At 46.1% G+C, this 26,532-nt stretch overlaps 1 protein-coding gene across 1 annotated transcript in view; it reads left to right on the plus strand.

Moving 5' to 3' along the window:
* The window catches only part of GAB3 (GRB2 associated binding protein 3), a 107,922-nt gene that overhangs the window by 74,393 nt on the left and 6,997 nt on the right, over window positions 1-26,532 (plus strand). Inside the window, exons 3-8 of the mRNA XM_090061054.1 lie at window positions 13,142-13,358; window positions 14,670-15,145; window positions 19,242-19,297; window positions 19,975-20,230; window positions 22,778-22,850; window positions 25,594-25,696. Coding sequence (XP_089917180.1) covers window positions 13,142-13,358; window positions 14,670-15,145; window positions 19,242-19,297; window positions 19,975-20,230; window positions 22,778-22,850; window positions 25,594-25,696 — 1,181 coding nt within the window. The remainder of the gene's footprint in view (window positions 1-13,141; window positions 13,359-14,669; window positions 15,146-19,241; window positions 19,298-19,974; window positions 20,231-22,777; window positions 22,851-25,593; window positions 25,697-26,532) is intronic.

The raw sequence follows: 26,532 nt of genomic DNA on the forward strand, positions 1-26,532 counted from the left end.
CAGTGCAGAATTACAGCAGCAGGACTCTGCAGGGTTGTTCATCACTTCCTCTCTCTGCTTCCAGGTACCTCTGGGATTTGTATTACCCAGGGTTGCAGCCAGCAGTAAATTTGAGCAGGGGAAGGGGTGTTTAATCCCCTTTCATGGCCCCAGACCCCAGCTATAGACTGGGCTACATCCACAACTGGGCTTGCCCTCCCACCCCCTTGTCAGCCAGCCCTCACTGCCCCAGCTAGGAAGCAGAGGGGCAGGGCCAGCCTTGCTCTCTGCACAGACAGCCCAGGCCACCCCAGGGCTGGGAAGTATGCTGGGATGCTGGGGGACTCTGATTTAACTTGAACCAGGAAGGGGTCTGGGACAGAAGTTTCACAAATCGGTTTGACCCAAAGCAGTTAAGTCTGATACTACATTCAACCAGGTTTATTTTAAACCAGTTTCAGCCATTTTGAAACTGGTTTATGTGTACTGAGCTTCTGTTCTGTTACAGATTTAAACCAGCTTCTGATCACTTAAACTGGTTTATGTGTAACTTCTGTCTCTAGCCTCAAAGACATCAGGTCTTTGTGTTACGCAGGAATAATAGCCAATTATTTTGGTCTCAGTTCAGTTAAATAATTCCTGTTTAAATAAACAGCAGTTCATTTGCAAAAAAGGGGGCTGTTTATGTGCTGTAGAGTTTGGACATTATCTAATGGACCTTTTTATTTCATTATATGTTCTGTATTTATTTAGTCTGACTTAATACAAGACACCTGTTGCAGAGACTTTTTCCCCAAGCATTACAGAATGTGGTGTATGTGTGCGTGTGTGAGTATAATGGATAATATAAATGGATGACAGAACTTGCTGCTTTAAAGAAAAGAAAATGAAAGAAAAAAGCAGAAAAACAGACAGAGGACTAAATGCTGCAGGAGTGTGTTAGGAATGTGGGTCTAGACATAAGAGGCATTCATGCCGGGATGACATATTTTGTCAAGGCCTACAAAAGCCTGGACCCATATATAGAGAAATCCTCACTTGGTAGGGTGACTGTTGGAGACCTTCCAACAGGGGCAATGCATAGGGGTGCACACAGGTGCACATGGATCCCCCGAGTGTGGTCATGCACCCCCTACAAAAAGGTACCGCTGACGCTGTTGGCGGTGCCTGCAGGCAGTCACCACTCACCACCCTACCACCGACACTGCTGGCGGTCTCTGCAGGGAGTCCATGATCTATCTCTGCTGGATGATGCCGACACTGCCGGCAGTGGCTGTGGGTGGTTGCCGACCCTTAGTCGGTGCTCACCACCCTCCACCACTGACAGCACCGGCGGCGTCTGAGGGAGCTCCCCCACTTGCCGTCGTCACACTGCTGCCACCGCCGTGCTCCCACCGCTGCCATGCCCCCTGCAGCCGCCGGGGGGCACACATCATTCATGCCTTCCAAGCACTACCCACTCCAAGGTGAACCATTCATTAACATAGGAACCTCTATCATTCATTTGACTTTACAATGAAAAAAATTACATCAGATAAGAGCAAGTTGTCTGTCTCCTGACATTTCCAAGGAACAGATGCAGCAATGATTTAAGAGCTGGAAAGGAAGTGAGTCAGAATGAGGCCCATGGCCATGAAGGGCCAGTACAAGATCAGAATGGGATGAGGGTGGTGAAATACAACCGTAGCAATGACAGTTCATTAGACAGGCAGTGGCATTTCTAGCAGATGTCTGTGCTGCGGTTACCCGAGCTTCAGCAGCAGCAATGCAGGAGTCCTCTCCCTCCCACTAACCTGGAAGAAGGCAGAAGACGTTGCTGACATGGTCCCTTCTAACCTATTCCAGTGTTTTTGATATTTTAAGCTTTTTCCCATTAATTTATTCTGGAGAGAACTGGAAAGGAGTGGAGAAAGATACCTTGATGCCTTCTGTTGTGGCATTCACCTGAAAACTAGTTAGCGTGTTTGGTATGTACCAATGAGTAACTCCAGTAGAACAGTGAATACAAATAGCAAACTAGAATTTAGACATCTGCAATGTAACCCAGGAGCCTTAAGAAACCAGAGTCACTAGCTCAGCTGCACTAGTGACTATAGTGAGGGGATGGTCCAGAAATGTGTTGGCCATTGCTGTCAGCCTTGCTGAAACTGTGATGTTTTGCTCCTGGCTTGCTGTGTTACTACTTTATAAATGGATTTCATCACAAATTTTAAAACAAGCATAAATCTTTCCCAAAGCAGCCAAAGGGAATGATTTTTTTTTTCTTGTGGAACAAGCCAGGAGAAGGCAAACAAATAGGCAGATAAGAGTGCCAATATAAGGCCCACAGAAGCTAGGGTCTGGTCTGTACTACAGTTTTTCCAGAAAAAAGATCACACCCTTCAGCAGACATTGGTATGCCAACAGGACCATCCATCTGGATTCGCCTGGGCCAAGAGAAGGGGGCTTCTGCCATCACAGCTTTTGTCATTTTGGGAGGTGATGTAGTAAAGCCAGCAGAAGACCCCTTCTGCCAATATACACCATCTATCCTCTAAAGGAACCTGCCACCACCACTATGCCAACAAACCTATGGGATCAGTAGTCTAATAATGGAAACAGGGAACTTTGGTTAGAGATGTATTTAGTTCAGAGCGGGGTAGGTTGTAGCTGTGTTGGTCTAAGGACATAGGCAGGCAGGGTTCTTTGGGTGAATTGGGTACCTTGTATGCACAGTAGCCCAGCCTCTGGCTTCTTCACTTTTCATTTCATCCAGGAAGAGCACGCACCAACTGCAGATGCTTCCTCAGCCTGACAAAGGGTATTTATACCCAAAAGCTTGCTTAAAATTTTTTTCCAACTATTTAAGTTGGTCTAATAAAAGATATCAGATTCACCCAAAGAACCTCATCTGCCTTTAGTTCAAAGGGGCTTCTCATTGGTATTGGAAGTGTTCCTTTAACAAAGGCAATAGATATTGCCTGAAGTGAGGAAGCTACAGCTAGTGCCTGATCAATGCCAGTGCCTTTTCCTGGCACAGTTTTTGTCCAGGCTTAACTTAGGTTTATGCTTGAAAGCACTACTCATAACTGTCAGATATCTATTGGCACCACTTTAGTGGAAGACGTGGTGAAGACATGTGGACCCTGACCAACATGGCTGGGCCAGCACAAGTGTCTAATTTAGGCTGTTATACTAGCAAACGAGCACTTTTATTGGCCTGACTTGCTTCACTCCTGAAAGCAGCTTTTCTGCAGTAGCATAAAGTGCAGCTTTGCCTGTATTGCTGTATTTATACCAGAAGGGCTTTGCTGGTGGAGTATGCCAAAGTGCCAGGTGCTTTCTGAGCTGTGCTTCTACCAGGCAGCTTTCTATGTTTAGACTGCTTATGCCAATCAGGGAAACAGTGAAAGTAATTTTATACCAGTACAACAGTGTCTGCACTAGAGCTTGCTAGGCCTAATATTCCAGGTCAACTATACTTGCAAAACCTTCCTATTATAGATAAGACTTAAACTGTCCAAGTTAAACCGATGCAGTGCTTTTATATGTACACTCTTACACCAGTTTGAGACCCTTAAATTAGTGTAGCTTCATGCAGTTTTTGAGTTTGCATTTACACCTCTGGAAATGTCCCTAACATAGACAAGCCCTGAATGTTTCATACTGACTCCTTCCCTGTTTCCAGAGCTCCAAGTGCAATCCCCCCAGTATTCGTGAGAATACTCTTGTTTATCTTATAGTCCCTAAGGAGGCCTGGAGAAGAGCAGAGGCAAGGATTCTTATCTGATTTACTTCCAAGTCTATCAAGTTGCATAGATTGTACATCAGCATTTTAAGCAACTGCTAATTGCTTTCTGCTTGTGAGAAGCACCTAAATCCCCCAAGTTTAAACACATTTCTGTTAAAAAATGAGCATTAGTAGAGAAGTAGCACTTTTAAAGCTATGGGCTTTTTGATTTGCATGCTGCTGTGTTTAAAAAAAATTCCCTGAAGTGAATCATCAAATGAAAGACTTGTCAATCATGGGAAATTTTAAGCAGATTTTCAGCATATGGAAAATACATCTCAGAACCAATATTGCACAATGAACCTGATCACTTTTAACCTGTGTATTTTTTTTTAATTTGCTTGTGGTTTGACAACTGGGGCCTGAACTCAGATGCTGCGTGCAAATGTGTGGTAGCATGGTAGCAGGTTTACTCAGTGACTCTGTGATATGCCTGGGGTGCTTCATCGTAGAATTAGGTCCTTCAAATGGAAGAGAGGCAGGATTAGCAACCCAGCTCAAGCGCTCAGAAAAAGCCTCTGATTTGGCATTGATACAGCTATGGTTTGACAGACCTGAACGGACGTATGCACCTCCATGCTGCCTGCCCCAAAGCGACTGTTTTCAGTCAACACAGAGAGAGGACGGCAAAGAGAAGAGAATTGTACACTCCCGACAGATGGCAGGAAGCACCTGTGTGCGTAGCTGTCAGACAAGGATATTCAGGCCACAGCCTTCAAGTGACACAAAACCAAGCTGCTGGCTGGTTACACTAGTAATTGGCAACCATGGAGGGAACTGCAGTCCTCTGTTGTCTACTACCTTCATGTCTCTTTCTACTCCAGTGGACTCCAGCGGGAGCGGAGAAAATCCTCACCAGCATGTCTCCACTTCCTCTCTTTTACAGTCTGCTCCCACCCTTGGCTCAAGTGAGATGCCCAGGACAGAAGTCCTTGGGGAGCTGCTGCTTCCATGCTACCTAAGTTGGGCAGGGGGTGTAGGGTCCACATGGAGCAAGACCTCATGGAAACATACCTGCTCAGTGTGGACAGGGCGCATGGGCAGCAGTGTATGGAGCAGATTGAAACTCTCAGATCAAGTCCCTTTGGATCCTACACTGCAGACTTCTCCCCAGACAAATGGCACCTGATGCTGCCAACTCATCCTTACTCTGCCATTCCCAACCTCGGGCCTGCAGCACACATGCTTGGGATCCATAGATCTGCAGCCAGTTGCTCACATGGTGCTGACACTTGTCTTCATTTCCAGCTACTTTTACAGGGCTCCAGGCAAAGAGCTGCAGATGGGAACAACTGGGACCTGGTTAGGTGTCCATGCTACTGGATGCTGCTACAGGATAGGAGAAGGAGACTGGAACTGGTGCTAAACATTGGCAGGAGAGGAGGTCAAAGCACAAAACTGCCACCCAGAGAATCAAGCATTGGATTAGACCAAATGGCTGGGGAAGAAAGGCGACAAGGAGTAGAGAAGCATGTGCAAGGGAGAGGAAGAAGAGGGGTCCAGGCAGCAGAGAGACTAGTGTGACTCTCCACACACCCTATGCCACTGGCAAGCTGACAGGATGGGTGATCGGAGCAACTGAATGTAGATTGGGGAGGTTGTTTGGGCTTTACCCCTGCCAAATCCCAGGGTCACTGTCCCAGGCTTCCAGCCACTACTTCCATCACCTCTCTGCAGCATTTGACCCTTCGTGAAACCTTTTCCCATGGTTTTCATGACCCTTGCCCACACTCTCCTTATGTACATCTTTGGATCCATCAGTGAAAAAGCCACCAGAGATGTTAGTATCTCATTCAACGTGTCCTCCTCTCTTCTCCCCTTCTCCCCCGCTGTGTCTTCACTGCAGAACATAGGTGTGTTCTTAACTGCGGATAGTGAACCTGAGGGAGCGAACTTGAGTTAAAACAGCAGTATAAAGAAAGCAACTCAGGCTAGTAGCCTGCCCCATCTTTAGCCTCCCCCATGGTCTGTGATCTGAGCTGCTACACCAAGCTGAGAACAAACCTTTCAGATTATGTCTTCATTGTAAAGAAGTACTATTATTTCCTATCTTTGTTACTGGAGCCTCCTCCCCTCTGAGCACCTGGCTGTTACATGAGCACTTTCCAATCCAGACAAAACACAGCTGCCAAGATCCTTTTTTTTTTTTGCCCTTCTTTAGGCTATACCATTTCCTCCTTTGAACTCTCTCAGCAACTCGCTCTCTTCTGCTGCATCAGGTGCAATAGTCTTCAAGGCCTTCATAAGTTTGACTTCTTTTATGCCTCACACCATTGTGCCTGCTTCCTCGGCCCTTCCATTTATGCCAGCCTTTTTCACCCACTCTTCACCCAAACATCTCTGCATCTCATTCCCTAGCACCTTTTATCCTCAACACCTCCCTCCTTTCCGATATCTGTGGAATTAATCAGTGTCTAACAGGGCTATTATCATTATTAGTGCATGTCTAGGGGTATGGGCTTTCTCTCTTCCTGAGGGATCTGTGACCTTCTATTTTGATTTCTGGAATTACAACTGCCAAACGCAGTAATTGAATCTCATTTAACGCATATGTAGTCTGGGTCTCATTTTCAGTAATAGCTGATGATCAGAACAGGGGAGATGTCATTTTCATGCAAGCTAATGAAGCCCATACCACCTTTCCACTGCAGGGATCAGGCTCTGATCAGGCATTAAGTGAATTTCTCGAGAAAAGAGCATGGCACTGGGAGCCAGGAACCTGAGAGTCCTACCCGGCCTCTGACCAGGACCCTGAAAGCTTACCCTGTTCCCTCCGTCTGAGAGAGAGCAATAGTGGTAGTTGCTGTATCTGAAGCATTTTGAAGATCAGTACTGGCTTCCCTCTTGTTTCAGGGATGGGAAGTAGAAAGGAGCTCGCACCTAGCCTGTGCTTTGGAACCACGTTGGCAAATGGAAAGCAAAGTGCTGGGGGAGACGTGAGAGCCGACCTGTTAGTGTCGGCAGTGGGGAAAGCCAAGTTCATCAGTGGCAGGGTGCGGGTCAGCAGTGGAACAGGAGGGTCCTCAGCAAGAGTTTCCGAGTTAGGAATATGCTCAGTCAGCAAGTGGATTTCTACTGGAGTGGCCTCGTGTTCTTCCTGGTGGATCTCATCCCTTTCCTGGAAAAATATAAGCCCACCCACTATCTATGGCATGTGGCTTGACTGGTTTCTTGATAATACAGCTGTTGCTTAGCGGTCAATTCTCTTTGGGTTAAACCTGACTGTTCGCTCTGAGGCAAGTCTTCAGAAGTGCTGGGGACCCCTGAAAGAGGAGGCAGCTCCTCCCTGCTCCAACTCCCACCTTGCATCCTCCTGTTCAGGATGCCTCCCTGCAGGGGCTGTGCTCTGTCATGCAATGCTAGCTTCCATCTCAGGGGTTTCCCCCCTTGGGCCTTGGTTTTCATTTCTTTTTCCATATAAGTGTAGTACTTAGGCAAAGTGGCAGCCCTGTAGAACAGCCCCGTCCATGGAGCAGCACGTGGCAGCATACATAGGCAGCAGCACAGCAAGTTTACCCACGCTGGCTTAGCCTTGTGGTGGGGGGGTGCAGGGCACCAGTAAAGACTGGGGTGAGCCTTGACTAGAGCATAAGGGGACTTCTTCTTTTGTTTGCCCCTACTGTGGTACAGGGAGTCCCTGCCTGAGTTCCTCCTAGGTGGCCTGATGGAGGCCCACTCTTTAATGCCACAGTCTCGCCTTGGACATGAGAGGAAAAAGGGGGTGCTTTCATCTTAACCACTCAACCCTGGGATTCCCTGGTGATGCTGCCCACATGCAACCCGGTTGGTGGGGTGCATTTTGATGTCAGCAACTACCTACATGGAGCTGAACTGAACCTCTCTGGTCATTTCACCACCTACCTCCCCAACCATTGTTTCATTCTCTGGGGTGGATTTGAACCAGCAAAAGGGAGGTGAAGAGCCTCTATTTAGGTGAGTTCTGCATGTTCAGTGGGAGGAAAACCCACCACTAGGGAAGCTCAGTTGTCCAGTATCTGCTGCCCATCACTTTGCTCCTAAATTCCTCGGAGCAGCTATGAAGCAATACCACCCCTTTGTGATGTACGGAGTCCTCCCCCCCAGTGAGATTCTGGAGCCCCAAGGCTTTTCTTTGTGCTGCCTAGTGCCACGTGCACTAGTGATTTGGCAGCCAGTGCTGCCCAGTGTCTTGCTGAGGAGCGAGGAGGAAAAGCAGCATCAACCCTATTCTCGCTGCATTCTCTTCTGTAGAAAATGGACATGCATAATTTATTCTCCCCAGCTGCTGCAGTGTAACTTTAATGCACACTGATTCTATTACCAGCAAAGCTTGCAAAAACTGACCTGTTCTACTGGGAAATGGCTGTAGATGTTAAAAGAAGGCAAGTCTGTGTTCTCCTCATTGCTACAATGAACACTGTGACTAACCATCTTTCCTAGCCTGGTAAATCTGAGGCTCAGTGTTGTGACTGACACTTGGAGTAGGCTCTGCATTTACACTGATAATCCAGAATGCCATTAATTTTTCTATCTAGTGCATTGCGAGTACAATAATGTTAACATGTTTCTCCAAGATGACAACAGAATTCACCCAGTTTGAGTTTCCTTTAGGGAACAGGTCTCTGAATCCAAAAAGCATAGCAGTTGCTGGAGTCAGCAAAGTGGGTCTCAGTGGTAAGGCATCAGGAAATGTTGTTTTCCTTGTTTGTAATTCTTCAGTCCATCAATGCCACACTTCAGACCTTACACACCCTAAGGACCAGAGGCTGAAAACACTTCCTTTCAGCTGTAAAGCTTGCTGCTGTGACTAGCACTGCTGAAAGCACTTTAAGCACGGATTCAGCAAAACATTTAAATGCATGTAAAGGTGAATAGGCAGGAATATAAAGCTTAAATGTCTGGCTTAATTGAGGCCTGAACCCACTAGTGTATATAGAATTGGACCCAGAGGCAGCTGTCAGTCAATGTACTTGAGAAAAAGATATAAAACTGTTCTTTATATGAAGATTGTCCTCCTTTGCAGATATTACTAAATTGATTACTCTAGCCCAGATTTTGCTGCCCTTATTGACACTATTATCCTGCTCCTCAAGCAATCTAGGGAAGGAAGAGTTAAGGAAATCATTGGTATTAGATTGACTGGATCTAAATGGATGGCTTTTTATATTCGCGTATCAGCTTAGACTTGAAAGACCATGGAGTTTATCCAACATTAACACCACTAAAGATCTGACTCAAACTACAAGTCTGTGCTCATTATACAGGATTGGAGTGCTGTTGTAGCTGTGATGGTGTGGGAAATATGTAAGGAGCCAGGTCTGGTTTGGTTTGGGTTTTTTGTTTTGATTTTGTAAAGATTGAAAGTGCAAGGGTATTTCTTAATGCAACATTAAGGTAAGCTGGGCCACATCTTGAAATCCTTACTCAGTTCATATTCATTTATTTATACATCTATGCAGTGCACCTCTCAACATTTGGCACGGCGCTTACAGCATTCAGAGTAGAAACATGAAGCAGATATATCCCAAGGACATGGACTCGCATTGGATTTGTGCCCTACGAGGCCTGAATAAATCCTGAGCGAAGAGACTGGGACCTGGCTTACAGTGCATAGTTAGAGAGAGGTAGTTGGCCATGTCAGCCTGAGGTCAGGTAGCCTGCAAGGTGCACCTCTACTTTGCCAGTCGGTGAGACGTTCCAGGAGTCCTGCAGATTCTGGGATCACAACTTGGAAATCATTGAGCTTGCTAGAGCCTCATTCGGATTTGCCAGTGCTTGGTACCACCCAAGCCTTTCTGTACAGCTCTGCATTAACAAGTGGCGGGCGGTATTTTTGATAGGATTTAGTCGTTTTGATGTACAATGCGCGCACGCTTAAGAAACGTGCTTTGTCCTGAGGGGTAAGCACCTGCCCATAGCATCAGAGCCGCGGTGGCATCAGCAGTTGGCAGAGGAACAAGATGAGCCCCATCTGGTGGCTGTTCTGGAGCAGCGCATATCGCAGGAGCCACTTCCCACTCATCAGCAGCTGAGTCGAAGCCCAGTTCCAGACTAAGTTCAAAACTGGGTAGGAAAAAAGGCTCATTCTTCCTACAAAGCCCTTCCTGGCTTCTCTAAGTTTTGGGGGGGCGGTTCTCGTGCTCTAAGAAGTTCCCATGCGCCTGATCTTCGGGCTCAGCTCTCTGGGAGGAGGAGGGAGGAAACGGGCCGGCATCCCTGGGGAACTGTTTTGTAAGACTTTCACAGGAACTTACTGTGACCATTTCAAGGCGGGTCAGCAAGAAACAGGTCTGAAATGCAGATCAGGATCCAGACTGAAATCTAAACTCCTCCAGAGTCTGCGGCGGAGGAGGCTGCACTGGGAGCTGTGATTCAGCTCGCTCACCATTGTTTGTCCTAACCGGCTAACTTCCACGTTCAAGCATAGCCAGGCTGTTCAACACAAACAACGCTGTGTCTGAGGGTGAGAGAGAGGGACGGAGGCTCTAATCCAGATCTTGCACCTTTGAAATGAAAGGGCCAGGTTTTCTTCTTTCGCCTCCAGCTGGTTGTGCGGCTCTGATTGCATTGCATGGCCAAGGGAGAATTCACCGGCTAGACTGGACCTCACCATTGCCTCGAGTGGGGGCTGCGAGGAGCCACGAAAGAGCAGGTCTCCTCTCCACCTGATATGGTAGCAGGGGTAGTGCCCACAGTGCACCAGCACCTGGAGCCAAATCAGTGGCAATAATGCTTTGTCACAAAAAATGACATATCATTTTAAACAGCCACAAAAGAGAGCTGTTATATTAAGTACATTCAAGTGCTAGATGGCTTGCTCCACATGCCAGAGTCAGCATGACCGGTGCCCCCCTTCTCCACCCACACCGTTTGACATTTCTGATTTATTCATAGATCCATGGAAGTTAGGGACTGGAAGGTCATCAGGCCCAGCCCCCCTACCCCAAGGTAGGAAAGACTGCTGAGGTCAGATGACCCCAGCAAGGTGCATGGATGACCCCAGCGAGGCGGCCAGATGACAACCCACTTCCAGCATAAGTCTAACTTTGCCAATTGAATCTGGGTTTGGGAAGGTTCAGTAGCCCAAATAAAGCAACATGCAAAACTCCCCTAACATTTAGTTTCATTATGTTACCATATGAAAAGTAAAGCCGCATAGTTTGTGACGTAAATTTGCTGATGAGAATCAGAGTTCATGGGCATAGTTTTGGACCTAGACTTTTAAAAATAAAATGCCCAAATTCTCAGAAAATCCTGTAATTGGACAATTGCTCCTTAGAAGACTGTTGTTTTCTACCATGTAGGGAGATGTTTACAGTTTTATACTTAGCTACTTAGCATTGACATACACTGCAACAGATACATATTGTGTTTCTTCACTTACTGCTTAGTTTCTGCAGACATCTTGAAGCAATACCTCCCGTGCCTTGTCTCGTTTGCATGTAGTGTATCTTGTCTGTGTGTTGTGCTATGCACATATCTATATGCATGTACTGAAGTTATTCCCATATGATATCATACAAGTGTCTTTCTTCCCAAAAAAAGTCAACAATAATGCATAATATGACATGGTATTACGTAGTAGCCTGTAGGGGAGTGCTGTGCATGTGACCTGCATTGGGCGCCAAAATGCCTGGCTACAGCTCTGCTTCCACTCTACCTGTTCAGTTTCTGAACAGTTTAGGGCAAGGGCCAAAATCATCTTCCTAATGTGCCATTTTCTTATCCCCACACACCAAGGAGAACCGTGATGTAGTGAGAACTGGCCCAAAATGGTTTCCATCATGCTCTTGACTTGGGGTCAAGAGCATGGGGTCAGACAGGGGACACACAAGCACAACACACTGGCAGACCAAAGGTGTCAGCATCCAACCAAACTACAAGTCATTGTCCTGTTGTTGGGCATCAGCTTTCTGTTTTCCCAGCAGTTGCTGAAGAACAAGTACCCTCCCTTCAGTGCTAGGCTATGTAGGGTCTCAGAAACGGGAGGATGACATGTATTGTATCCAGCAATTTAGCCTTGGCTTCAGGCCTTTGCAGACTAGGACTTTTCCCATTCAAAACTGTAAAGTTTGCTCGGCATGTTCTGTACTCAGGCAGTTGCCACTGCGAGCATCACTTATTTAGACTCCAACTTTCCGGAGACCTGTGGAAGAAATCTCCTCTTTATGCAGGTTGTTTCTGAGTCCTCTGGTTTGGACAGAAACATGTTTCTTGCCTACATCGGCTTTAGCCAACAGAAGGAAGAGAGATCAGATTGATTCTGAAGTGCAGAAAATCTGGCTATCCTAAAAGCAAAAACTCAAAAGTGGCTTCATCCTCTGAGGAGAGTGGGGAGAAACCATGCTTCTGCCTCCGTGAATGTAAAGGGGATCTCATTTTTCTTGCTGTGTGCTGAAAAGTTCTCAATAAAGCAAACTGTTTCATGTAGGTACCTTCCTCAGAGAAAGCTGTTGGTTTTCTCACCCACCTGAGAGATGAGGGCTGCAACCAAGGCCACCAGAAAGGCTGCGTTTCAGGATTTCAAGGAAATGGGTCCAAGCCATGAAGTTTGGAACTTGATTTTTCCAGAGTTCAGGGATGCTCCACTCGGGGGCTGGTTCCAGTTCAGCTGAGACTGGAGAAAAGGATCTATATCTGAAATCAGGATCCGCATCCCCTCAGAGTTCAGGCATGTTAAGATCTGAATTCCTGGTGCAGGTCAGTCACTAACTTAGTGACGCTCCCTCCAGACCACAATGGGTCTGCAAGGTGGTCCATACTCAGGCCTAGGAAAAACCTGCAAGGTGTGGACCATACTCAGGCCTAGGAAAAACCTGCAAGGTGTGGACCATACTCAGGCCTAGGAAAAACCTGCACTCACAAGGTCCTTTGAAATGGCTTCAGTGTCATGCACTTGTGTACGCTCCCTGGCAGGGAACAGTGCAGTGAGCATCATTGTCCAACCTCAGGAACCACAAAGGTAAAAAAGGATGAGGTGCTAGGAGGAGGATCACTGACATTTTCCTAGGGGGCTTCCAAATGCTGAACATTAACTGAAGTATTCAGAGCTGAAGGTGTCAGGATCTGTGTCCCAGTCTGGATCCGCTTGCTCTCTAACCGCGCTCACTCTTTGTGTCACGCAGGAATGGTTTTAAAGTCCACCTAAAGGGTTTGTGAGCAGCGTTTTGGCTGCAGATTTTTTTGGACTACAATGTCTCCTCCTAAGTAAACACTTTACTTCTTGGAACGTCGGGTTAGTTAATGTCTTGGCCTCTTTCCTCAGACGCTGTTTATGGGGCAGGGAAGCAATGTTCCCACTCAGTGTAAACACCTGGCGGGAGCGGGCTCTGTTCAGCGCTAGCTCACAGCGGGTGGGTGTGCAGACTCTCCAGGGGCAAATCCATCACCAGGTGGACTCCTGCTTTCTTGCAGATTCTGTGGAGAGCCTCTCTCACACCACCTCATCCCCTCAGCCCTCGCCAGCTGTCTCCACCCACGCCTCTCGGATCACAGACCCCTCCTTCTCTGTGGATAACGCGACCACTGATGCTTCTGCCGCTGAAGAGACCAGGAGCGAGTCGGAGTCACTCTTCCTCCCCGATTACCTCTTCCTCTCAAACTGTGAGTCAGGCAAGCTCAGCCACAACAGGTATGTCCGCAGTAAAAACTGCCTCCCTGACCTCTGCAGCCATTTCACGTGTCTACCACTTACCCACCCATCAAGGACGGGGTGGGATCCAGGCCACTGTGTGCTTGAGGGCAGGAGTAGGAGGAATCCCAATAGGTGGAGGCCAAGATGAGCCCAGAGGCACTCTCATTCCTCCACTTACACTTTTGAAAGTTCCTCTGATTTTTGCATGGGCAACATGCAACATGAAAGCCTACTTGGTATTGAAATAAGACCTTGAGGGCCCCTTGGGACTAGACCTTCTTTGATTTTTCTCTTCTAAGAAAAAATTAAAAGGCTACGACATTAAGGTTTAAAACCCAGTAGTGACATGACCTAAGGCTTGTCCTCCCTTTATGTCCTACCAGACATCCTGGGGTCATTCCTGCTGCCTTTGATACTCCCACTAACTTCAGTGAAAACAAGATTGGGCATTACATCTGCCCCTATAGACTGTTACCTGGTTACCGAGCAAAGGTTTAGCAAATACAAGGGATAATCAAATGAGCAGGGTTACTCTGAGCTAATGTGCACTGTCCCTTGTGTGAGCAGGTAAATAGCATTACTTAGGACTGGAGGTATAAGACCATATCCCAGAAACCCAAGCCAAGGACCTGGCCTTGGGTGCCAGGTAAGGAGTTGGCTGTGCAACATGTCATACAGCCTGTCCTACCCTGCTGCAGGTGGAAGGGAGATTCCTCCCAATGGTGGGTCTTCTGGCTTCACCTGGGTTCCCCGCATGTAGCACGGCACAAGGAGGTGACACCACTGCATGGCACTCTCCGGACACCCTCAGCCTTTGTGCAGCAGGGCCACATTGCATCTGTTGCAAAGAGGGAATAGTACTGGATCTGTCCCCCAGTGAATGGGCTCCTGGTCACAAATGGCTCCTTTGGTAATGAGGAAGGGCAAGTGCAGACAGTGCTGGAACAGGGGGATGGCAAGAGGGGAGTGCTACACTGCAATGACAAATGAAATCAAATGATCAGTGCACATTTTTGAAAGGGGAAATGAGCAGCATAACTGAAGGCAGCTCCTCATCCCAGCTGTCTGCTGAGACCAGATTGTGCATTTAAGAGACGTACATTATCCAGAAAATAAAATTACATGAAGCAATTGTTTTAAAATAAAATAAGCTTGCCACAAAGGGCTGAGTTGTTGGCATTATGGTTCATTGGTGGGCGTGTGCGTACATGCCTCTTGTATTCTGGAACTGATCAAAGCACAGGCTAGTTCAGTTGCAGCCACGGGAGGAGAAAGATGCAAAACATGATTTCTTTGTATTCCTTCCAGATGCGACAGCTGGTCAAATTCTGATAGGTCCCTGGAGCAAACTTCGTCAGATGATGTTTTTGTCGATTCCTTGCCGTCTCAGCCTTCCCACTACTTGCAGCCGTCTAGTAGTGGCAGCCTGCACCAAGATGGGGGCCTTCTAACAAACCATGGGATTTTGTCCAGGAGTGTAGACATTAGCGGGACATCCAATGACTTTTCCTCCTCTTCTCCATTGCTGGGGCCTCCTTTAACACCAACTTTTCAGCTTGAGAAAAGCCAAAGCGTGCTTCCCTATGGCATAACCAAACTGGATATTTTGTCTAATACACCACCGCCAAGACCACCCAAACCAACCCACTTTTCAGACCGGAGGGGAGAAGAGCTGTCCAGTGGGGCCCTTCAGAACGGACATATTGGGATCTGTAGGGCTCAGGCTGCCTTGGTGCCAAGAAGAATCTCCTTGTCCAGTTTGGATAACATGAGGAACTGGAAAGGTAATGTTGTTTCAGAGAGCTGAACTCTGCCAGCCAGAGGAAGCCCGATGAGAAACATGCTCCATTAGAGGAGCAGAGCAGAATGGATAGCCATCTCCTTTTAGTCTTTCAGCTCTGTCCACTTGAACATTTGTGAACCCCTCCACTGCCCTTCCATACCTGCACTGCTCTGCCATGTGATCACGTCAAAGGGGTCTTTGTCTAAATTCAAGTTAGGACTTTTAAGCACGTGGCTGGAACCCAGCTCTGTAGCAAATGGAGCCAAATGGTAGTGATGGTCCAGTGACAGTGTGGGAATGGAGACAGTACCCCAAGGTCCCTGGATACATCATCCCAGCCCAGAGTTTCCAAAGAACTCTGCTCCCATTGAAGTGCCAGAACAAAGTGCCCAAATAGTCAGCTTCTGTTGGGAAGTGGCCATCGAGCACTTCTGAATATCTGGTCAATGCCTTCAGGTACCTCCAGAAGAGCCAAATTCTTTACAACACCTGGCAGTAACCTCTCAGTGCCTTGGTGTCTCCACCCATTGTGCAGCTGAGTTAAATACTGATTTTTAAATTCATTTGGGATATTGGTTGAAAAGAGTCCCTCAGTCACATTCAGCACCTGGTCTGGTAATGCCATTAGCAGTGCAGTCGCCTGTCAACAATTAGCTGTGATTTCCTCAAATATGACCATTTGTGGACTTCGGGGGGGGGTATTTAAAGGGGGGGGAAACCTGAATCAGGTGCGCAAGTCAATCAGTACAAAATTCAAGCTTTCATTCAGTCAGTCATGGGATGTCATACATCTTCTGATAGGTCAAAACTTGGCCTCATTCACATAAAGCATCCTTTAAGTGCACTACCTCTTCTGTAGGGAGCTCTCTCCATGCAAGAAGGATGCCTTTTCACATCCAGAGACCTAGAAGCCAGGAAGAAGCTGGTGATGGGATATAATTCTAGGGGAACCAGTGATTTATAATATGAATGAGTGCTTTGATGTCCCTGGATTTCATTCAGGCTTGCTGGAAAACTGGGTAGAAAGCAGAAAAATCCACTGCCAACCAAATGCTGTTTAACTTGTTCTTGAAGCAGTGGGCACACCTACATGAGATGCTACTGCACAGTTATTACTGCACATTTATTTAGTACTTACATGTATTACCAAGTACTAAATAAATGTGCAGTAACCAAAGTTATCACACAGTAGTGCTGCCAAACATCTTTTAGGGGACACTACTGTGCACTAGCCTAATAATACTCCACAGTAGCATATTAGCACTGTCCGTGCCATGACATACTACTGCACAGTACTTTTCAGCTCCTGCACAGTCAGCATCTTGTGTAGATGTGCCCAGTGTAACCAAAAATAGCAGTGTAGGGCCTAGTATAGCACAATGCATACTTCATAGAGCCCTATGGGCAGGTAAAATATCTAGCTGGGAACCATCATCTCTATTTTAGTGGCACTGTAATTTTCTAATTAGAGAACACAGGAGGCCTTTACATTCAGCCTTGTGGATTGGCCTCACTTATTCTGTAACTTAAATGGATGTTCAAGCATTGTGCAAAGCCTGAGTCATTATTCTCATTAAATACCCAAGTCTGTAGAGCTTTGCCTGGCCTGTTTATCAGTGTTCAACCAATTCTTGGAAGCTTTTAGGAGAAACACCCATAGCTGGAAATGGTGTTCTTAATCATCAGTTACAATTGCAAGCTGCCTGCAAATATTATGTGGACTTAGGTGCATGTGTGTGCCGCATTAACACACACACTTGCCTCCTTCCCTGATCTCATTAAAGATAGCTAATATTTCTACGTTCTAATTTATATTGAAATGCTCTTAAGAGGATTAAGTGATCAAATGTCATGTTCTGCTAACATGCTGCAAGGTTATCTCTGCCTGACAGGGGGCAGCAATGAATTAATAAGTGCTCCTACTTATTTTTTTACTCTAAGTGCATAACTCTATGAATGTAGTGAGTAAGGAAAAATTAAGACGTGAAATAAAAATACAGAAGTTCCAAATAGGACGACTGCTTTTCACAAGTTCAGATAGCAAGAGGGTGCTCACATAGCTTGCTGTTTGTCCATTCCTGGGCTTTGCCTACAAATGTTGTACTGCTTTCATTAACGTGGTGTGAGGAAAGCAGTAGAACCCTCTTAGCATGGACTCAGCTGTATATGGGACCTTATATTGGTGAAGCAGATTTCCCATACAGGAAGGGTAATAAGTTACGTCAATCCAAAGAGTCTTCATCCTGGGAAAGCTGCATCCACAGTAGGATTGCATCTGCATAACTATTTCAGTAAAACATCAACATAGTTATAGTGGCACAGTAGCCATGTGAAGCTGAGAAAGTATCAGGCTAATAATAGCTGGCTAAAGCTCTGTTTACTCTGGGTACTAAAGAGACAGATTATTCCAGCCTTAATGCTTTTCTTTTGTCTATTATGCAGAAGCCACTATAGAAAGATACACCAGTTCCCTTACAGAACGGAAATCTCCACCAAGTCAGGGTGTATAATGCACTGTTGGGCCAAGTTTAAATACCCCTATGGACATTTTTTATGGGGTTCCCTAGGAAAAATTCTGTAATCTCAATAGGGAATTGGGCTGTTGCTCCATATATAGATTTTCCCTACAAAAGAAAATAGGCTTAAGCCTAGGGAGAAAAATAATCAGTCTTTTCCCTTTCTGGTCTGTTGCTATTCTTTCTGACTGTAAACAAAGTAATTCCCCCAAAAGCTACCTTTAATAACCCAACATTTAAAGTAAAATTTTGCCATACAAACAGAATCTGCTAACAGCTCCCACCGCCCTACTGCTATCCTTTAAGCAATGGAAATGATCTCAGGAAATCTGTCCAGAACTTGATTTACATACTGAACATATTTTCTTAACTTCTTTGGCTTGTTTTGAGAAGACAATGCATCAATAACCAAAAAGTGAATAAACCAAGAGACTTTAGTTTCAGCAGGCACTGAGACATGACTTGTTCCTTTGTTCAGGAAGATAGACCACTTGTGAGTTATGCTCATTCCTCATTAAGAAATGCAAGTGTGTCTTCTCTCATGCTGCATGCTATCCTGTTTTCCTCCTGTACAGTAATTTGAATTTCTCATGTACCTGAGATGTAAGGGTCTCAAATCACTTTACAAGGTTTCCAGAATCCTGCTAATTATATCCATTCAGCAGATGGGAAAACTGAGACAAAAAAGTTATGCAACAAGTTGTGTGCAGTTTTGGGCCCCATATTCAATACAGATGTGGACAGATTACAAAAAATCCAGAGGAGAGTGACAAAAACTAGTAGAGGCCTCGGAAGCTTGACTTCTGAGGAAAGTCTGAAAGAACGAGGGGTTATTTAGTCCAGAGAAGAGAAGACTTGTGGGGTTGCAGGGAAGAGGGCAGAGATTTGATAAGACTTCAAATACCAGAGGGGCTATTTTAGAGAGGATAGAGATGGGCTTTCCTCTGTGGCCATAGGAGGCCAGCTGCAACAGGAAATGTAGGTTAGAGATTAAGAGGAACCTTCTGACAATGAGTGTGGTCAAGCATTGGAACTGGCTACCTAGAGAAATTGTCAAATCTCTATCTCTGGAAATTATCAAGAGCAAATTAGACAGGCACTTGGCTGGAGTGGTTTAGCCAGGGATGATCCTTCTTTGAGCAGAGGACTGGACCAGATGATCTTGTGAGGTCCCTTCCAGCCCTGCTTTCCTATGATCCCAAGTTGCTAACAAAGCAGAAATAAGTTTCAGATCTTGTCTCCTGGTCCCTTGCTCTAACCCCTAAACCAGGTTTTCATCTCTTTGGCTCTGAATAAATGACCATCATGTAGAACAGGATCATAGATATGAACTATTTCTTATTTATAACACACTAAAAATTCACATAGCATTATTAGCCCAATCAGGAAATGTCAGTAGGTTTTTCATGATCCTGTATTTCATCAGGTTTTCCCATTTCAGAATAACTAGCAAAGAACTGCAGGAGCTTTAGAAAGCCGTAATTATTTTTGAGCCATATGTTCTGCTCTGAAGTTATATCCTTCAGGTTCCACTACCCTTTGGCTTGTCAAATCATTAATCGCTGTGGGTTTTTATTGCAGCAGATGCGGAAGGAAATTCCTTAAGAAGCCGGGATAAGAGGCTTAGCTTGAATTTGGTAAGTGCTCCATTTGCATATATTTAAATACTCTCTCAGAACAGAATAAAGCAAGCAAGTCATTCTTTGTTGTGAGGTTGTGTTACTCCTCTCTTATAATATCTGGGGGAACATTTGTTCACCAGAGCGCCCCAAGGGATGACAAGGTCAAACCGTCATAAACTACTACAAGACCATTTCAGGCTGGACATAAGGAAGAACTTCTTTACTGTCCGAGCCTCCAAGCAGCCTGCCATCAGAGGTGGTTCAAGCACCCACATTGAACGCCTTCAAGGGAAAATTGGATGCTTATCTTGCTGGGATCCTATGACCCCAGCTGACTTCCTGCCCTTTGGGCGGGGGGCTGGACTCGATGATCTTCCGAGGTCCCTTCCAGCCCTAATGTCTGTGAAATCTATGAAAAATGCATAAGAGTAGAAGACGGAGGACACAGGTGATTTTGTATCTTGTAGTATGGGATATCTGAACGCTTCCAAAGTTTTCATGGATGTTTGAATCTCTGGTTTGGGCTAAGAACAGTCCAGCTCATGCCTCCTCTGGAGCTCAAATTGGGGTGTTCAAGCACCAGGCTCAGTTCAGAGCCATCCCCTGGTTGTTGAGGGTCTGGATTAGGCCCCATTGATTACTGAGTTGTCCAACTGACTGGGACCCCTTTCTTTTCCTTCTCATTTCTGAAGCCATGTCGGTTCAGCCCACTGATTCCTTCTGCATCAGACAGCACAGAGGATAGTTACGTACCCATGCGCCCCAGCGCATCTCCGCCTATTCTGGGGTCAGATTGCTCACCTGATGGCTACATTCCCATGAGTCCAGGCTCAGCCACATTTACATTCCCTGTAGTCAGCAATGAAAAACTCTCCAGCCCACTGCCTGAGCTTCCTACCGACTTGGAACCACCGCCAGTGAATAGAGATCTCAAGCCTCGGAGGAAAAGTAAGACCAAGCTAACACCAAACATGGTTGGCAAGTAGAGACCCAGGAACATGGCTGTCACTGAGGGAAGGAGGGGTGGTCATGGCATAGCACATTAGGGGCTCACCAAGCACTTCCTGGGTAGGGAATAGCCAGTAATTTTAAGGAAGAAGTCTTGAGCCAGGTTCACCTGGGTAGATGTTCCATATCACGTTAGGTGTTTGGTATAGTTGTAAAACAGATATTTACCTGTAGCACTCCACGAACCCAGCTTCCAGGTGGGGCTGTGCCCACGCCAAGGAGTGATAATTCTGTAGATTTTAATTCAGAATATTCTTCCAATGCTTTGATTTAAGGGAGGTTTTTTTTCCCCTAAGCCCCATAGCATCTCTGTTCCCTCCAGTTCACACACACAGTTGGAGGACTCACTGCAGGGCAGATACATCTTCGCACATAAGAGTCACAGTGGCAGTGACTTTGGCCACTGGGACTGCCTTCTTCTCCGACCAGCAGGGCTCCTTGAGGAGCTGTAGTATGCAGAGACAGAATTCAACTGATGGGAGAGCAAAGCAAGTTGCACTGCTTTGCCATGATGGTCTGTGAGAGTGTGGCTAAGACCTGTGGAGTCTGCCTCTCCCCATGAATGGAGGAAAATGGTGGGGACTTCTCTAGGACCCTAGGGGAGCTGGTGATGTTGTGGAAACAGAACTTCTCCTTCCCACACTGCCTCAGCTTGAGTTGCCAGACACAAGCTACTTTCTCTGAGCCAGAGGGCATATGCAGATGTAATCAGCTAAGAGATTTACATTTGGCCTCCATTTTGCTTACCTGATTCCCACAAGTAATGTTGCCCATTGATGAATGGGCCAAATCCTACTCAGGTTATTACCTAGTTAAGAGAAAAGAGAGAAAGCCTTTCTGGTCCCACAGGTTTTCTCAGGTTGTGCCAAGGGAATCCAAAACAGGTGTTGTTTCTGGTTTCCCCCCTACAGTGCTTAGTTTCTTAATGTGTATGCAGGCTGATATGCCATGGGCTTGGAGTACCCTCCAGTTTGGGACATGCTCTGGAGTGGGTTAAAGGTTGTCACATTTATTCCCAAGTAGTGGCCATACTTGCAGATAAGAGTTCCACGTTTGTAATCCAGATGTAATCCAGTCTGTCTCCCCTTGAATGCATAGAAGGGAGGAGGCACTTTCAAATGCAAATATTTGACGTTATTACAGAGCAGGCTCTGTGGGCCAGATGAGGGCCATTGCACCTGGATGCAGACCACATTGGAACCAACCCCCTGTGCCATGAGCAGCATGCGTGGCACTGGGTTTAGCCCATGTGCTGCAAGCAGCACAGAATGGACCCAGCACTGCACGCAGCTCAGGGGGTCCAGAGTGCAGTCTGTCTGCCATGACCTGCCAGATCGACCTTGCATACTGGCTCTGAGAACAGTCTGGATCTGTCTCTGGGCTGCCCGTGCATGCCAGAGCAAGTATGCAGGGCCAGTCTGGCAGGGCTCTGCATGCCAACTTCACCCTGGACCCCCTGAGCTGCATGCAGCACCAGGTCCGGCTGCATACATAGTAAGCCCCAGGGCCAGAACATGCTCCTTGTGGCACATAGGCTGCACCAGCTGCAGTGCAGCACATGGCACAAGTGGCCAGCATGGGGCACATCCTGCTTTCATTATCCTGCCAGACTGGCCCTATGCACTGGCTCCAACATGGCCTGATCCAGACCAGTTCCAGAGCCAGCACGCAGAGCCAGTCCTGCACAGGCACCACAAGTAGCACAGACCCTGGACTGACCCCCTATGCTGCATGCAGCATACAGGACAACACATCCAGCCCACATGAAGCATGCATGGCCGGGGACAAGGCTGGTGCGTGCACCATGTGTATGTGGGATTGGTCTAGAGACCCACAGACCAGATCATATGGCAACAGAGGCTGTATCTGGCTAATCTACACCCCTGCAATAGAGAAAGTGTTACCTTCCATGTTTCAATCCAGACTAGCATGGTAAAAAGGAAGGGGCTGCCTCAGAGAAATAGTCAAGTTATGTGGTTTGTACCCTCTAGATTCTGGTTCAAATCCAGCAGGTGAGTGATGGGAATATATTACCAGTATGCAAGCAGTTGATAGTTCCAGTCCATTCTCCACATGGAATTTGTCCACATCCCAGAAAATACTGGCAGCCGATAAGATCCCCAGGGCAGTAACTAGACCCTTACCCTTGCAGGCCTTGTGTATTGATCAAAGCTGAGGCATATTTTTAATCTTTGTGGGGGAAGTCAGTTCTCCTACGGCCCATTGTAATATATGCAGGGTTGATTCAAGTGATCCACAAGATTTTCTGAATATAATTTTGAACAGATTCTCTTCTGTGTAACCAAACTGAGAATCCAAAGGGATTCCTATCTGGTTGAGATTGTTTATGTTACCTGAGGTTCCCTGCTCATTTCTTGCTCCCTAACTATGCTGGATTTTGTGACCAGAGTTTAATTTATGAGAACCATTAGCAGCCCCTTTTTTCTTTTTTGTTTTAATTCTAACCCCTTTTGTATGCACTTTCAGCCCGACCCCCACCGCTGGACCTGAGGAACCTTACCACAATCCGGGAGCAGCCCATGACCAGGACTGTGCCTTAGTAAGTGGATGGGAAACCCAACGTGAAAACTTTTATAATCATTGACGTTGGGAAGCAGAGTTATAAATAACTTACTGCATTCTGCAAGGAATAGTTTGTTGGCAAAGCCTGTGAACAAACACGCTATGCAAATTCCACAGGGTCCATCTAGCATTTCACAAGCATTTGCTGTCATAACAAAAAAACGGTTCCCTTCAAAGACAGAGAGCGAGCACACAATGTGCTTCCAACAGCTGTGAGGAATCCTGCAGGATGGATCTCTTGCAAATTAGGGCATCCTCCAAGTGGGATTGTCTTTTTTGAAGTCCCTTTATATAAATTATTGGCAGGGTAGGGTTAATCTCTACTCTGGCATGGCTGCCAGGATGTTTGAAGCCCTCGTGCCCTTTATTTTTTCCCAAAGGGAGCAGTCATCTATATTGAGACAGAAGAGGGCAAAGAGAAGGAAAACTTAAGTAATGGGAAGAGCTGGCTAGCTTGAGGACCTGCACAGCCATACAGAAGCTCAGGCTCTGTTCCTGACTCTGATCTATAATCAGTGCAAGTAGGGTAGACCTGGCAGGAGAGATCCCACGGTCACCAAGTTGGTTTTTCCAGGGTGAGACCTGTCCCTTGCACTCCAGGTAGGCTGACCCCTGCAAGCTTTCCCAAATGCAGGAAACTTGACTGCACAATTTTGTGGCAATAGGGGACTGGTTTCTTGTGTTCCCCCTGGATTGCTCCGTGGCCTTTTTGGCTTACAGCATGCAAGACTAGGGAGTATCTGAACCTCAGAGTCTCTGGGCCCAGGGCTTGCACATCAGATGCCTGCCACAGATCTGAGGCGTATCCAAAGCCCAAGACTGATGGATTTGGAAAGGAGGGTGCTTGCTCTGTGGTACAGCCACACAGAGCTCTGCTCAGTCAAATGAATAATTGAGCTCTGCTCAGTCAAAATTTGGAACTTGACTTGGGATTTGCCCAAGTGAATTCAGAACTGATTTGCCTCCTGAAATGAAATATATGTGTGTGTGTGTGTGTGTGCGTGTATAGAGAGATATATAGATATATAGATATAAAAAAACCAATGTTGTTTCCCAAGGTGAAGCCTGTCCCTTGCATTCTAGGCAACTTGACTGCACAATTTTGTAGCAATAGGGGACTATGTTCATGCTTCCCCCTGGCTTACTGATTGGCTTTTTGGCTAGAAGCAAGCAAAACTATGGGGCATATGAACTCCAAAGCCTCCGGGCTTGGGCCTTGCATGTAGGAGGCCTGCCATAGATTTGGGGAGTATCCAAAGCCCAAGACTGGTGGGTCTGCGAGGGAGGATAGTTGCCCAGTGGTAGAGCCACAGACTTGAATGAATGAGCTTTGCTCAGTCAAAATTTGGAACTTGACTATTGGGCTTTGCCCAATAGAATTCAAAACTGATTTGGCCCTTGAAATATTTTTTTTTTAAAAGGGAGAGAGATTGCTTTTGGCCTCACAGCCAAGACAACACTAAGTCAGGCTATCAGTGGGCTCCAAAGAGAGGAACAGCCGGTAATTCGGTGACATCAAACTTGCATGTTGTCAGAGCCTGGCATGGATAATGGGAAGGATCGATTCCCAAAGCTCATGAGAAGAACTTGAAGGGACTTGACAGCCTCCCTTTGAAAATATGTAGGTGAGCTCAGGATTCCCACACCTGCCAGTGCAGACAACAGCAACCTTTCAGTGTACTGTGCTGTTCCAGTAGGCTCTCAAATGTGTCCCCACTGCTTACTTGTCAGGGATTCAAACAAAAGACTTCCTTCCTAGAGATGCGGAGGCTGCCACACAAGGAGAACAGGTGACCTGGTACTTGCAGTCAAAATCTTCCCCAAACTTCAAATTAGCATTCCAGTTAACCCCTTCGATGCTGTTGGACATGACTTGTATATTGAGGAATTCCACAGGTAGTTGCCTCATGAGCATCCTTGCTAAAATGCTATGATTAATTCATACAAATACACTGAGCTGCTGCATGGAACCTACAGGGAATAGGAGCATTGCGGGTTCGATACATTTTACACAGTATTTGATATACAAGACACCCAAAAAGAGTTCAGATTCATCCAGAATTGGCAAAGTGAAAAACCAAAGCAGTTGCTGTTTTGGTAACCTTGGTTATGCTGCATGTAATTTACTGTAACTAACTGTACTTGCAACCAACATTTACAGTTTGCAGCAACTCATTAAACCGATTTTGGTGGTTAAATTAGCAGCTAAATTCTTCTTCTAAAAGGTTAAATTAGCAGCTAAACTCTTCTTTTAAAAGATGTCTGGGCTGCAGACATTGCCAAGGCACGGATAACAGCACGTGTTTATGCTGCCTTCAAAGCCGGCCAAGTTGCTCTGCTTGCAGCTACAGTAGCTGATTCATTCATTTCAGTCTCAGAAATGTTGGTACCCATACAACAAAGTAACTGCTCCATCAGTGCATATTACACAGATGATGTCTGCCTCCATTTGTGCTACTTGCAGAACAATTGCTGCAGTGCCTCCTGCTGAGTTATGGCATGACAACAAGCAGGATAAACCCAAGAAATAAAAAAATCCACTCTGATATTAATGTGACTATGACTCGCTCTCTAACTAAATAATGTTTTTGGATGTCCTGTCTATAAAGGCAGCAGCATTAGACTTGGTTTATTCACCATATGGACTATGTCAGGCTTTGGCTCCATTTCAGAGCATCTGTAAGATGCTTCCTTAACCTCTCCTGTGTTTTTCTTCATAGCAATCGAATGAGCTTTCTCTCTCCAGAAAGAGACGGTATTAATTCAGCAAGACCATGTGCCAATTCAGTTTCCGGAGAAGAGGAAGAATGTTACATTCATATGGTAATTTTCATTTTCACACAGCTATCTTTTGCTCTATTCTGCTTTGTTGCAAGGACGGAGAATGCAGAAGTTCATTTTCTAAGAAAAACGTTCAGCAAATTTGTCCGTTGCCCTGTTTCACAAAATATATATATCAAATGGCTTTGAACTAAAAACACTGGGTCCAATTTACAAGCAGATAAGGGAAGCCCTTTTACTGCTCCACAGAATCCAGCTGCTCCCTCACAAATGCGGCAGAGCAGTTCCAAGAGATTGCAGAGATCAGGCATATTTACATGAGAACTCATGAAAAGCAAAAGAAAATGAAGTCTTTTCACCTTCGAGAAGAATCCTCTGCAGAATCTCCTAGGAAATGACAGAAAGCCTTTAGTGCACTTCCTAAAGACCCATACCAAATGTTGTATAGAGACAGAACTGCCATTAATGCCTCCTATTTCTTCTGCTTTGGCCATTCACACTAACCCTACTTCTCATGACCTAAAACAAGAACACCCTTACTTCATTCATTCATTTTCTTGAATGGGGCCAGGTGGGAACAGGAATTCCAGGTGGGAGTTAGTCTGGAATCCCTAGATTTGAGTCAGCCCCTCCAGATTTGGTTGCAGACCCAAAGCCTGAAAGGGCCAGTTTTCTATGTGTATTTTGGGGTCTATATCTTCACAAATAATTTTTAAAAACTAGCCATGACAAACAGAAATCCTGGTCTCAGGCCTCCCCAATCTCCCCAGCACTTCATTCTTCCCAAACTTCATCCAGATCCAAATTTGTACTTTGGCTGTTCATACCAGCTGTGTTCATAATCACGCTCCGTTTTTCATTTTTAGGACTCTAAAATC

The sequence above is a fragment of the Crocodylus siamensis genome, chromosome 8 (assembly GCF_052110815.1).
Source record: "Crocodylus siamensis isolate JL-2025a chromosome 8, ASM5211081v1, whole genome shotgun sequence".
Taxonomy (NCBI): domain Eukaryota; kingdom Metazoa; phylum Chordata; order Crocodylia; family Crocodylidae; genus Crocodylus; species Crocodylus siamensis.